This window comes from Ictalurus furcatus, chromosome 3 (assembly GCF_023375685.1).
Source record: "Ictalurus furcatus strain D&B chromosome 3, Billie_1.0, whole genome shotgun sequence".
NCBI classification, from domain to species: Eukaryota; Metazoa; Chordata; class Actinopteri; order Siluriformes; family Ictaluridae; genus Ictalurus; species Ictalurus furcatus.
The window spans coordinates 13865360-13880587 of NC_071257.1; the positions used below are offsets into that span (position 1 = coordinate 13865360).

General features: G+C 40.7%; 2 protein-coding genes across 8 annotated transcripts in view; one reads left to right on the forward strand and one right to left on the reverse strand.

Moving 5' to 3' along the window:
• The window catches only part of sdccag8 (SHH signaling and ciliogenesis regulator sdccag8), a 57150-nt gene extending 54815 nt beyond the window's left edge, over positions 1 to 2335 (forward strand). For 6 of the 7 annotated variants that reach the window (XM_053620858.1, XM_053620864.1, XM_053620862.1 and 3 more), the window contains one exon: positions 864 to 2335. In XM_053620858.1, the coding sequence (XP_053476833.1) occupies positions 864 to 1018 (155 nt within the window). In that variant the 3' untranslated portion in view covers positions 1019 to 2335. The remainder of the gene's footprint in view (positions 1 to 863) is intronic. The other variant, XM_053620863.1, reaches the window with a different exon arrangement.
• akt3a (v-akt murine thymoma viral oncogene homolog 3a) overlaps positions 1477 to 15228 on the reverse strand; it is a 120520-nt gene continuing 106768 nt past the window's right edge. The window contains exons 11-14 of the mRNA XM_053620869.1: positions 10628 to 10842; positions 9390 to 9477; positions 8884 to 8986; positions 1477 to 6184 (exon numbers count right to left, since the gene is read on the reverse strand). Coding sequence (XP_053476844.1) covers positions 6099 to 6184; positions 8884 to 8986; positions 9390 to 9477; positions 10628 to 10842 — 492 coding nt within the window. The 3' untranslated portion in view covers positions 1477 to 6098. The remainder of the gene's footprint in view (positions 6185 to 8883; positions 8987 to 9389; positions 9478 to 10627; positions 10843 to 15228) is intronic.

Here is a 15228-nt window from a genome sequence, read left to right on the forward strand (position 1 = left end):
CTCTCCTAAGTTATCCATATAGAAATAGTGAAACAAAGCTGGAATCATCCTCTGTGTTAAAGCTGTCGCCGAGGTCAGAGGTCCGTGTCGAAACGCACTACCGAGGCAGCTTCAGTAGGCTTCATCAACACACGCAAGACGTTTAAATCAGCAGAGAAACCTCACAATTCTGATTCCTTTTGCCATTATCGAGTAGCCAGGAAGGAATTTAGAGAATTTTGATTTATACCTCCTCCAGTGGTTCATTTTTCAAATAGTTTATTCAGAACGTACGCTGCACACCAAAGGTCGTGGCTGATCGTAGGAGTAAGGATTTGCGTACTTGGAATTCGAAGACCTCAAGGTTGCATTCCTCACCGCTTTCACAAGATCCTCAATTAATGTTAAGGACAATAACCGCAGCATAGCTTAGCCCCCAAGACACGACTAAATCAGGCTTACTAAACAGCAGTCCGGTTTTAAATAAAAAATAAAGAAGAAAAGATGGTTACCTGACAGTTTGCGTGCCTGAATGAGCTTCTCTCGCAGCGAATAGTAGGAATGAAGTGCTGATTTCTGCTGTGAACCACCTCTATGCCTGTGTGACAAGTACAACACGCACTTTACACGTGAAATGTTGTCACCGTTAATGTAAATGAGGATGTGTTACAGCAGTATGGAAGGACGCTGTACAGAGCCGCCTTTTGAATAGACGTCTGGGGTGAATTTAGTTTTAAAAGGATCTCGTGTATTGGAGTGCTTATTTATCAGACATATGAATGACATTCGAGGTAAACGTGTTTTCTAGAAGCGCTGCTGAAATCTGTTTACATCTCAATCTACGCAACTGACTGAACCGAGCGCTTGTGTGTTTCCTCCCTCAGTTACCAGCAGAGAGGAGAGAAACTCTCGGAACAGCGTGAGGGCGGTTATTTCCTCCTCTCTCGACGGAGTTAATCCGATCACACCGACAGAGCGCCATCGCCGCGGCTTTACTCAGAAACCACGAGGGATTTTGCTACAAGTAAGGAGTGAGTGAGTGGGTGCGAGTTTGTGCGTGTGATGGCTGCAGGGGGTCGTGTGACATCACAGTCCATACTGCGTACACAGCAGCAGTGCTGGCTCTCGGTCACCAACACTCTCTCTCTCACACACACACACCCCACACCTTCTACACACATGGATTTGATAACTTATGCTCAGGATTTCCTATTCCTCCAACAAATGTCGATTTTTATCATTCAAAGATTGAAATTTATTTGCTGTGTTTACATGCTTGATGTGTTTTTTTTTTTGTTTGTTTTTTTTTTAATTATTTATTTACATGTTTGGGACTTTGTTTTGTAAACATACTTTGTTAATAAAATGTTCAAATCTGACTCGGATTATACATTCGAACGGCGACGAAATTCTCACAACGCGTCTGAAAGCAGAACCGCAGCAACATTTCACCTGGGAAGGAAGCGATAGCAAACAAGAAAGAGGGGCAACGTGAGCGCAGATTGACATAGTGTTTTATTTAAGCAGTCTGTAAGAAGGAAAATAATGTGCATCCCTATCATATACATTTACATGTAAAAATACTAAGGATGTTCAGTGTACAAAAAAGGTTTCTCATAGATCAGCGTTTTCACATCCTCGTGGGCCATATAGTCATGAAATAAGCATTCTCTTTTAGTCATTAAATATCACAACCAGTAATACACTTTCTCTTTCATTTGCTTCTGTGTTTTTTTTTTTTTTTTTGGATCGAGTCCCTTCTGCATAAAAGAAAAGAAAAAAAATCTTAACCACATGTCTAGATCTTAACATGGATCTAATGACAGAGCTAGCAAGGGCAAGAAGTGTCACAAACTCTAAAGCTACATGGCCGTAAAATCAATTACAAGTTATTTCTTTATTGTTTTTTTTTTTTTTTTTTTTTGCTCTTTTTTCAGATTTTCACTTTTTTGTTTTTAAATAAATACTTTACAATTCATGCTTGTTCATAATACACGACCAGGAGCAAGAGGAACAAGAAATCATGTTGTAGACGATACAAACAGTAGCAGCAAAGTGTGTACGTTGAGGTGTAAAATATTTCGTCGAGACCCTGCAGTAAGTAAGGATGGAACTTATCAGCTCACACTAGTTCACTACGCAGTCTTTCCCTCTCCAGGGAGGGAGCAGGCCGTTGTACCTGTGCTGGAGTTTCATTCCAACACCAGCAGCCTAGGAATCAAAAGACCAGTGAGACATTTTATACTGGGTTTCTGTGTTTGAGCACGGCTCCTCGTGCCTCTAAACGTTGGAGAGTCGAGCATGGACAGTAACTGTTGAGGCGGTGTCACTGGGCAAGTCCGACTTTTCCCACAAAGCTCCAGGAAATGCTCAGCAGGAGGGAGAGCTGGAAAAGTCGGCCTGTCTGAATGTCACCAAAGCAAAACTCCTGGCAGTGTCTCACCACATTCACAGCGTAACGCTTTACAAAGCAAAATTACATTACTCTTTTAATAATAATAAAAAATAAACAAAAAGTGTGTGAAGGGAATGTGTGCTTTCAAGTCCATTTTTTTTCTTTTCTTGTTAAAGCAGGGACCTTTATTTCATTTTTAGCTGAACTATAGAAAAAGAGAAATGGACATGAAAGTGCTAGAATTTAAAGCCAAGTTTTGCGACTATGGTGTTTTTTGGCCTGCAATGCCAAAGGCCCTTTTCAACAGAGTGGAGTTTTAACTGGATCATCACTCAGGTCCCTTACATGCAATCAATCAATCAATCTCTCTCTCTGCATACAGAAAGTCTCTACACAGGTGCACATTCAGCAACAAACAGTGTCACAAATTCATTCAAAACATAAGCGATCCGACTCAACACTGAAAAACAGCTGTATCGTACAAATAACAAAAAATAAAGAAAGCAAGCTTAATTTCAATTTTCCGATTTGATATTACTTAGAACTTTAACAATGTACCTAACAAGGAAAAAAAAAAAAACACCACTGATGTCACACAAAAAAAAAAACGAACAATTTTCAAGTTGATGAAGTAATTTAAAGTAAATGTGAACAACAGCATGAGCCTACCTCATACTACTGTAGGTAGTTTTATCAGGGGGAAGTAAAGGGAAATCAAGCAGAATGCTGGAAGACACAAGCTCTTGTGATTTGTAGTAGCACGGTCCTGTCAGCGTTTCATCGACACGAGTTTATCACAGTAAACCAAGAGCAGGAACGCTCCCTCAACATTAACTGCAACTGGGAAAAAACAAGGCAACTAGTTCATGTTCATTATCAGTGCAGTCATTATGTCAGTTTCTGTACATTTCGTTTCCTATGGCCTTTCTCTAACCATCAAAGGAATGTGACATCTCTATACCAGTCTGTCCAAACTCATACACACGGATCTAGAATTCGCACACATTTATAGTAAACCTGCGTCGACATGTCCTAGTCTTCTAATACAGAGGTGCGACAGTCGAGACCAACACAGCAACTTCCTCTTCCTCATACATCATCCTCATCCTCCTCATAAGCATCGTACCAGACCATAAACAGTGCATCCACTCAAACCGCCATTCACTTCTCTCTACACTTAAAACACCAGGCCGGGCTTCTTTATCCTGGTCAGGGTCTCCGTCAAACCATGTGCGTGTCTGGAAAACACACCCTGGATGGAACCGTGTGCAAACGCATTCACACACTCATTCAGGAGCAATTTAAAGTCGTCTATCCATGTACTGGCATGTTTAAAGGACAGGGGAAGAAACCAGAGAACTCTGAGGAACCCGGAGGAGCTCACGGAACTCAGCACAGAGAGTAACCCAGAACCCTGGAGCTGTGACATGGCAATGCTACTTGCTGTACCTCATGTTCTATATTACCTGATCCGTCGGATAAAGTTTCACAACTGAAACTTTTCATGCACTTATAATGACACATCAGGTCTGCAAGCTCACCGGAAAAATCTAATACTACCATCTCTTGAAATAAAAAATAAAAAACACAGACAGGAAACTCTATTACCAAACACCATTATGGCCCAAGGAATGTACCGTACACTCGAAACAGAAAAACACTTAGATTTGGTCTGACCAACTCTGATTCTTCCGGTAACGTTATGCTTCTCTAACGTCCGTCATCCTCAGCACATTCATCCACAGATCCTCGGTTTCCACAACAAGCATTATTCATGCGTACCGACATCTGAATTGCTCACACATCACACCAAACTGCACATTAGGATCATAACTCAAATATCCGCCTCTTACTCGGCTCTTTATGGGCGCGCTGTACGCTGCTCACTGATGAACGCAACCGCTGGAGTAGGAAGGGGAGCATGGAGCATCTACGGGACTCAAAAATGCACGAAGCTCGTCTTAGCATAAAGCAAAGCCTGAAAACCTGCTCTAATAAGATTCCCAATCTCAATGTACACCTGCTGATCCAACATAAATAAACCAATGAGAGATAAGAGCCAGAATGGAGATGTGTACTGGCTACGTAGGGAACATAAGCACACTAGCTAGGGCTACTCAGTGCTATGCCATGTTATTTCTATTCTGCAATGGTGTTGTAGTTGCTGCTGAGGGAACCTGGTTATGCAGCACTTCACCTCAAAAGAAAAAGAAAAAAAAGAAGCAATGCTCTGAAGATGTGAATAGGCTCCTGCATGTTGTCTTCACCAGAACATGAACAAAAACTTAAACAAAAACAAAACAATAGGTCTTTGCATTGCTTGATTTACATTCTAAAGCCATTTTAGGTGCATTTATAGGTGTCCAGTATAGAAGCCTGGACAGCGCTTGTTATAAGTTATAAGACCGCTTTAATTAAACTCCATTCCCTAATGTAATACAAGACTACAGTGCATCCACACTCGGTCAGGTGATCTGAGCCACACCGATTACAGCAAACTGCACTGATCTCACAATATGTTTGTACTTCATATTGGTGGAAGAGAGCATTTATTGTTACACATTACTGATTTCAAATCGGGTCTCCGTCATACTTTTGAGAACTCCTGTGCTGAACGTACCATGAAGAAACTCTCAATCACGATTCACTCTACCCTTTTATGACCGGTCATTTAACCATCAGGTGGAATTAGAAATCCCGGGCAATCAGCAGAAAGCAAAATCAACACCATACAGGTTGGGATCAGATTGTTCTGACTCAAACAGTTCAGCGTACCTAAAGTAGCAGGGGGTACAGTGCTGTATGGCTCAGTTTCACAGGACTATTCAGCTCATAACATCAAAAACGAAGAATGCACGCCCCCCTTCCTCATCCTCATCCCCAACCGCGGCCATGGTTTCTCTTCTCAACCCGTTTGCCGAGTAAGAAAAAGAAAGTAAAAGTACTGCAGTGCCACAGTGAGACCGAAATGCTAGCTGAGGAACGCTGCACATCCTGACACACATTACTGCCATAAACACAGACAGCGTGTGTGTGTGTGTGTTGCAGTTGCGTTTGGGCGCTAGTGCGCGAGTGCTAGTGGTGCGAGTGGCCTTGCCCGGATAAGTGAGGACTATTAATGAAGCGTGTTTACTGAACTCAACACCACACCTGTGCAGCCTGAGTATACTGTTATGGCAGTTTTGGACACCACATAAAAAAAAAAAAAAGAAAAAACCAACAAGAGGCATTCGGTTGTACTTCATATCAGACATCACACAACACGCATCGCTTAAACGTTAATGCTCGTGAATCTCAAGCCACACAGGGGTGGTCCGAGATGGAAAGGTGCTCTGCAGCTTCAGTGCTTTTGCGCCCAATGAAGGAGGCATGTGAACATATTTAAGCATCTCAATGCAGGGAAGAAAAAAAAAAACCAAAACAACACACACACACAGAGAAAACTAAACACACAAAAGTAAACAAACACCACAGTTGTTCTCCCAGAGCAGCCTGGGGTGTTTAAGCGGACTGGACTTCAGCTCAGCCCGACGTGCAAAATTCCCATTACCATTAAAAGCCAAGCGTGTCCTGGAGCTCTTGGCCTGTGTAGAGCATGATGAAGAGAGTCCCAGTGGAGAAGGGGAGCTTTGTTTGGGCTAAGTCTGACTGGGTAAAAGCTGAAGGACTAGTCTGTTCCAGTGGTAAGCATGATGATGATGAGGCAGTGCTGGCTGTGTAGGACTCACTCTCTCCCACTGGCCGAGTAGGAGAACTGAGGGAAGTGCGGCCGCCGCTCGTTATCCATGCAGTCCATACCGTCTTCATCAACTGCTCACACACACAGGAAACACGGCAGAGCTGATAATGAGTCTGTAGTGCTATAAACATCGTATATATCCATATGCTCTGTTTCTTCTAATCCATTTATAAGAACTTTCTCCAAAGATGCCATCACATTTCTCGTCAACAGACACCTTAACAGAATCAAGTGCTAATAAATGTGACAGCCGCATATTTACAAAGGATTGTCTGAACATAAATGTTGCAGAAAACAGGTAAACAGTCTGAGTCTCGTTGGCAGGGAGGCAGCCAACAGTCTCCTTGGCACAGAACTTGATCAAAACTGTCATTGCTGGGCGTCGAACCTCTCTCATGTTCAAGTCACTTCTTTAATTGTTTAATGAAAATCTTTCAGCATCCAAATGACAAAAATATACCTCGTGGGGGGGAAAAAAAATCTAGACATTTTCGAGACTTTTCCTATATTGATTTTTTTTATTTTTTTTTAAACTTTGCAAACTTTCTATTTTCAGTTTTCTTAATACTTTTAAAAAGGTCAGTAACTGTTATCATGAAAAGTGAAAACATTACATAAGCTTGCAGAAAATAAGAGTATATGTAAAAACAACAGATTTAGAACTTCGTGTCCTGGCTCTTACAGAATATCAATGCTTCAATAAACGAGGGCCATGTTTTCCCAGACCCACACGATAGCCTCGTACACGTGCCACCGTCTTGTACATACAGGGGGAAAAAACCACCGGATGTCACCATCACTGAATTGGAGGTCTTCTGTCTATAACATACTTTGGTTTTTATTATATTACATATTTTACCAAAACAGTGTGAAAATATTTTTTTTTATTTACTTTCTCATTTTCCCCAAGATTTCTGCAAATATCATTTAGGGCAAGCAGGCAGTTTAACAAATGTGGTAGTAAAAGTCGGTCTAGCTCAAGATTCCTAAAAGCTTGCTACCTAAATCCGGGTGCACACGGTGTGATTTTTAATAGCCCTTCGCGACTGTTGCTTGTCAGGCTGTACGAACATGACCCCCGCTGTAAGCCACGTCACAGTTGTAGGATCTCAGTTGTCATTAACGTCAGATTGTACGACAGTCAAGACACGAAAACTGACGGATGGACGCACGCACACAAGTTGACTCGTCCGGAGTAGAAGAAGCCACGCTACAGGACTGTGACTCAAATCTTCCGACACGGTCAGAATTTAATCGCACTGGCCATTAATCGGCTGTCGGGGAACATGTCAAACTAGCGATCAGAGACGACAGATTTTGGCCTAGGATTATAGGAATCTTTTAGGATTCTCAGAACTTGTCTCAGACGACCAAATCGTGGCCAAAATCGTACAGTGTGAACCCGGCTTAAGTGTGCTTTCAGATCAAGTTTTGGATAGTTACATGCCGTAATGAAAGGGACGAAAGCCCTAAATCAGTTCAGTCTCTAAATCAGATATCGGCTGCTAAATTGCCCATGATGCTTCTTCTCCATCACATCATCAAAACAGAGAAGAGCTCTTACACACAATGTACAGGTGACAGCTTAAATGTTTGAAGGACCAACAGAACAGAACTGACTGAGTGAAATCACCAATTATTTCATATAACTTCAGAAGTAGAAGAGCAACAATTGTGCAATGGCCAAGTCAGAGCTCAGATCTACATCCTAACAAAAAACCTGTGGCATGACCTGAAGAGAAACCGAGCTTTCAATACATCTGCAGCAGATTTGCAAGGAAGAGTGGAATAAAAAGTGTCGAATCAAGATGTGCCAAGTTGGGAGACTCTTTCCACAAAAGCAAAAGGTGTTTTAAGTAAGTGCTGGTTAAGGGGTGTGCATACTTTCCCAACCAGTTTATTGTAGTAAAAAAAAAAACCTCTGCTTTTCACGTGACTTTTCTTGGTTGCTGCATTAAATGAAAAAATAAAAAGATCTTGACTTGATTTCTCTTGGTTTCATTTTTTAAAAGCCTCCAATGTTTTAAAAGTGGTGTGTAGACTTTTTACATCCACTGTAATAGAAAATGCACAATTGTGTTCAATGTGAAGGGTTTTCCCAGACCACCACACACACAGCGGGGTGCAAAGGTCTGAGAGCGCTAGTGAAAACACTTATTTCGCGTTCTTTCCTAATTTAATTCAACGATTTTTATAACAGATTACATTCTTGACAACAACTTAAGTGAAAAGTAGAATCTTTGAAATGTTTACATGAATTTCAGACTTTCTCTCAGTTTCTTATTGCTTGCTTTGTATGTGCACTCGAGCTGGCATGGACAAACCTTATGATCTGTTTTAGATCAAATCCATCGGAATGTCGTCTGAACACACGCTTCAATAGAAGAGATTAGACATGAGGAAAATCTGACCTTTTGTACAAAGCAGTTAACACGGTCAACATCACACGTACTTACATTTAAATAGGGACCTAGAAATAGTGCAGAATCAAAATATTAAATATTCAACATATTGAACATTTGCTTTCTTGTTTGTTTCCAATTTAAAATGAAAATAAATAAATAAATAAATAAATAAATAAATAAATAAATAAATCCCTGATTTTTCAATGTGGTCTCAGACTTTTGGACCCCATGGTATGTGATAAATATACAGCAGCATTTCCTGTGTCCCTGTACCATCCTGTTGTAAATTCAGTGTGGGCAGAAAACACATGTGGGGTGTGTGTTTATGTGATCGAGAGGGATAACAATAGAAATGGCACACTTACATTTTTCAGGGGGAGTTATTGTAATCGTCTGTGCCGTGAACTCCTCGTCAAAATATCTGGTATCTGTCTCTGACGACACCTGAGGCTTAAAGGGAGGTATCAGCTGACGAAGGAAGTGTGAGAAAAGTGGTGAGTGGTGAAAAGGAAAAAAAAGAAAAACAGAGCACCTGTTTGTGCAGGTGTAACACTGCGTGTTGTGAGGGAGGCTGCAGGGCCCAATCTTACACCTCAAGAGTTTTACACAGCACCTCCTCTACACTCATTGTATTCTCTCTGCCTTCAGGGGGATATTCTGTCTCAGAACAGACAATTTATCTGCACTATTAACTATTAATAAATCCTTATTTTTAACAGTATCCTTATAGTTAACAGTAATCACATTAATGCTTTCTAAATAAGATAAGAAAAAAAAAAATAATGCTCTTGAACTTTTCTGAATTTTATCTAAGAGAGCACTGGATGCAGAAAACCAGCACATCTCCAGTGAAACATCAGCTGACCTTTACCTTTTTATCATAAACATCTTGCCAGTCAACTGCAGCAAAGAAACTGTGTCGCATTATTTCTTTAGCATCATCTGGACCTCCGCCAAGTCTGTGGATGAAACGTATACGTGAATAACAGAATAACGTAACAGAGTACGTGTACATACGATTCTTATAGAAAACTGCATTCCGAACAGGAAATGTCACTACTTGTCTCAATCACCACCATGTTTCATTAGCAATACAAGCTTAGTGTTACAAACCTTCTTAAGAATGATACAGGCATTCTGAGATTTTAAAAGAATTACATCAGGCTGTGATTTCACTGATGCTTCAGGGGAGTGAAAACTACCCCACCTGGTCTGATCCCACAGAAGAGTTACTGTAGCACAAATTGGTGAAAAACTTAATGCTGGCTATGATTGAAAGGTCTAAAAACACGGCTGTGTAACCACAGACTGGTCAAAGTGCCCATGCTGACCCCTGTCCACCGCTGAAATCACCTACAGTGGGCACGAGAGCATCAGAACTGGACCATGGAGCAATGGAAGAAGATGGCCTGAACTGAGGAATCATGTTTTCCTTTACATCATGTAGATGTCCAGGTGCATGTGTGTCGCTTATATGGCGAAGAGATGGCAAAAGGATGCATTATGGGAAGAAGGCAAGCTGGTGGAGGCAGTATGATGCTCTGGGTAATGTTCTGCTGGGAAACCTTGGGTCCTGGCATTCATGTGGATGTTACTTTGACAGGCATCACCTACCTAAACATTGTTACAGACCAAGTACACCCTTTCAACAGTATTCCGTAAAGGTAGTGGCCTCTTTCAGCAAGATAATGAACCCTGCCACACAGCAAAAATTGTTCAGGAATGATTTGAGGAACATGATGAAGAGGTCACGGTGTTGATTTTGGCCTCCAAATTCCCCAGATCTCAATCCGATCGATCAATGGAGGCCCCACCTCGCAGCTTACAGGACTTAAAGCATCTGCTACTAATGTTTTGGTACTTGATACCACAGCACACCTTCACAGGCCTTGTGGAGTCCTCGATGGCTCAGAGCTGTTTTTTCAGCACAAGGGGATCTACACAATATTAGGCACATGGTTTTAATGTTATGGCTGATCAGTGTATATATAAATGTATGTTGATGTGTTTTTTTTTTATTCCAATAAAGATTCCACCTTGTAAAATTAAGTTTTTCAGTTTCTCTCACAACGTAATGAAAAATGATGTAAATTTTAATTGAGCCAGTACCTCTTGTTAGGGTCTTTGATGAGCAGGCCTGACAGCAGAGACTTGGCGTCGGCTGACAGCGTCCTGGGGAACTTGATGTCCTCCATAAGGATGAGCTCGAAAAGCTTCTCATGGTCCTGATTGTAGAAGGGCAGTCTGCCACACATCATCTCATACATCACCACACCCAAACCCCACCAGTCTACTGCCCGGCCATAATCATTATCCTCCAGCACCTGATGAGACACACATACACACGTTCCATACTGTATCATATTAGCTAAACACTCCACACACTGAGGAATTCATGCATATGGCATATAAAGAAGCAGAGTGGGGCAAAATAACCACTTTATATAATAAACATCTCTAAAAACTGTGTAATTATATATAAAATGGAGGCAACATTTTTCTTCTCTCGCCCACCATCCAGAGAAAGAAAAACCCTACTTCCTATCGACTGTCGCAAAACAACTGCATTGGCCGAGTCGCGACCTGGCTGTCGGTATAACTCATTTTACTAGGCGGATTAATTAGCAAAGATGACATGGATGATTCTCAGAGGGGAAACATTGAAGAAAGCGGGTACAAAACAGTCACCTCATAGTTAAACATATTGAGAGAAATGAAAGACACCAGTCAGTCTTTTGCATGCAATGTAAGGAGGAACAAAACACAGCTCATGGCCAGTACACTTGATGACATTTTGCTAAGGGCACAAACACAATGTGCTACATTAGAAAACTTATCATGACTGGATACACATAGCCGTCCCTTCTGTGGGAATTCATTTACACTTTTGTTTTCCTCAGTCTTAAGTAATTAATTAGTCTGCAGTACGCTATGGCGTTATATTGCTTACCACTTATTGTTCTAGTCAATTCGGTTTCTGGGCAAAAAAAAAAAACATACAGTAAAACTGCAACGCAGTGGCGCTTTTCCTTGTCTGGTGAGCTAGCTAATGAATTTAGGATTTGTTCACATCTGCACTGATTGCAGACGTCTGCACCATCACAGGTGGATTACAGCAATGTGGTATGCTAATTTATTTTAACATAAACTTTTTTCCTTTCGAGTCAAGTGGGTTTTAATTGTCATTCCTCTATATAACTTGTATACACTGGAACCAAATGTTTCTCCAGAACCATGGTGAAGCACATACCAGTACATAAGACTACATAAAGTGCAAATACACAGCAGTGTGAAACAAATGCAGGACAAACAAAAAAAAACAAACAAAAAAAACACACAGAACATGGGCTGTAAACTGTTTGGTAGTGTAGCAGCAATAAGTACAACCCCGATTCCAAAAAAGTTGGGACATTCTATGTTCCACTGTGAATAACATATGGCTTTATGAGATTTGCAAATCATCGCACTCTGTTTTTATTTACATTTTACACAGTGTCCCGACTTTTTTGGGAACTGGGGTTGTATATCTGTTGCAGCAATTTCTTGCTGCACAAGTATAGCAGCAAGCTATAATCGTGTAACTAAAACTAAAGTTTGTATATGCGAGATAAGACAAGACAAGACTTAATTGATCCCAAGGGGGAATCCAGCAGCATACAGAAAAGACAAGGCAAGAAATAAAGTAAGAATAGAATAAAGATCAAATAAGGTAATAGAAGTAAATAAAATAAACATATAAAAAAAATTTACAAAAAGGTAGTTTTTATAGATTGTGTATTTATAAGTTGCAATCCACCTGTAACAATTATATTTGTGTGTAGTTTACAGTGCTGTGAAAAAGTATTTGTCCCATCCTGATTTCTTCTGTTTTTGTGTATATATCTCATACTAAATAATTTTAGATCCTCAAACGAAATACAACAAAACAAAGGCAACCTGCATAAACTCACAATACAACTTTTAAATGATAAAAGTTATTTATTGAAGCAAAAAAGTTATCTATGTTAACTAATAATAACAACTAGTAATTAATAAAGTGCCACCAAAAAAGGCTGATCTATTGAAAAAAAAAGAAAAGAAAAAAAAAATCAAGATTTTCATTTCTGCACGGGCCATCATTTGGCTGTCAGAACAAAAACTATTCAATGTACAAACGGCTAAATAATTACTCATAATGACTGGAGAGTGGCAAGACTTCAGAGAATCAGACCAAACACAAACTGTTTATGGAACGAGCTCACGTCCTACTGCGCAATCACCCATTGGTTGGTTAAATAAATAAATAAACGATGCGAGTGGCTCCACTGTGTGAGCTGTGTGGATCAGAGGTCACTCCACCTGAATCAATCGACTGCTTGGAACCTGGACACAGAGGCTTACACTTCTACGCCATCACAGGATCAAAGCTTTGTGATGGGCTCTGCAGTACTCACTTCCTCACTAACACGCACCTCGCTTTGGGGGGGTGTGCAATAGCCGAAGGAGAACGAGTGAGAGGCAGCTCTTCAGAGGGAGCTTCCTGATTAATATGTCTGACTAATGACAAGGATGTCTGGCCACGAGCCAGTTAAGCATATGCTGGGAGTCGAGTGATAACGATGTCTCCTCTCTGATCTTTAAGAGCAGGTAGAGCTGTGCGAGTTCGCACTAAGGCTCAGCTTTGGCTGCCTGATTAAGCGAGGATGACGAGCTCACATGCAGAGGAACAAAAAAAAAACAAAAAAACAAACAAAAAAAAACCCCACTTTAATATTCAAACAAAAATCAGACACTTCACATGTTTGGTGAAAATGTGAAATAACATCGTTTCAGTCACAAAATCCAGTGGAAAACGTATACAATTCTGAACTACCAGATATATATAGATTTTTTTTAATAGTTACAAACATTTAACAAAATGCCATTACTCTTAATATTAATAAATACAGGGCTTACACAAGCAGCCTCCATCTGGTTTCTACATTTGCTGCTTTCAGAAATGCTGTTGGGTTTAGTACGTGTCAAACACGTAACTTAGAAATTGCCATAATGGCACAGATTGAACAAAGCGAGTGCTCATTATTGATGCCATCAGTTCCTTAGTCAATATTACTGCCAAACACCCAGCTCACTCAAACAAGAACTGCAACTAAAAACGTCAAGAGTTACCGTAGACAAGAAGCTAATTGTCCACATGTACAGTGTGACGTCCAGCACAGAGGACTCTGACCCCACACATCAGAACATACATGAATCCATGTTGTGTGAGGTCTGGAATCATCTCGCTTCACAGCTCTCTGTCTCCGTGCATGTGTGATAGGATTTTATAAAGCAGGAGTTCTCAAACTTTTATTTATTTATTTATTTATTTATTTATTTATGTAACTGAACCACTCAAGGCATTTATTTTATGCACATAATATAGGCTTACTATTTAAATGTGTACAGTAGCATTCTGGCTATTTATTGGCACCCTAGAGCAACAACAGTGCACGGGAGATTTTTATTAAACCTGGTGGTTTTGAGTTCGAATTCAGGTCACCAGGCAAACTGTCTAATAAGTACAGGAAGTTAATAAATAAATATAATAACTTTTCCACTACTGTAAGATAATTCACTACAGAAACTGACTACACTTCACTTTAAGAACCATGTAAAGAACAGGAAGGCTATTTTGTATGAGTGAGTGATTGAGTGAGATATATATATATATATATATATATATATATATATATATATATATATATATATATATATATATATATATATAGAGAGAGAGAGAGAGAGAGAGAGAGAGAGAGAGAGAGAGAGAGCGCAGGCTGTTTGTCCTGTGAGCGGGTGTGAGCAGCTCGGCTGCAGGCAGGGATGCGATTAACACACACGGGGCCGGTTGGGGTCCCCCTGTTCCAGAACAGGCCCCTGCTCCCACTGCCATGTGGCACTGCTGCTGCTCCCACCACTCGCCCATGGGCAAGGCTGGCAGAGGAGTGAGTGGCACAGAGAGCCTGCCGCTCCACCAGCAGGGCAGTGGAACAAGCAGCCTCCATCAGCTTAGCCCATCTTGGCTGGGTAACGTGGATGATCTCTCTCACACACATGCACAAGTTTATACACACACACACACACACACACACACACACACACACACACACACACACACACACACGGACACAGAGGGATTAGGAAAGGACCAGAGGATCTACCTGTATATGTATATGAATATAATTATGCTTCAGGCTCTAATCCTTCAGTACATTCATATACAGACATCTTATACTGGTCCTTATTTGTATAGTCAAACCACTCCATCATACATGTGTTTCATGCTGATGTACTATTCAAATAATTAATATAATTATCACCATGCGGTAGATTGGCACCAGCTCTAACTATGAAGCATACCTTGAGAAAGCTGTCATTATAAATATCTTATAATTACATATTAGACTAATGTGACTTCTTTTCATTTACATACACAATGATTTGGTGACAGCCAGAGTGTTTTACTTGGTAAAACTACTCCATATTCATGCTCATCACAATAAGAAAAGAAATCATCTTCCACCCATCCTCCAATCTTTCTCTCTCTCCCTCTCTCCTTCTCTCTTTAATCCCCCTCTACTTTGCATCTCTGGAACTTGGCTCACTGGCTCAGGCTGTGCTCTGTTATTTTTACACCAGTACGGCAGTATAGATTTCCAGGTTTCCCAGCCACCTTCTTCCAACCTCCC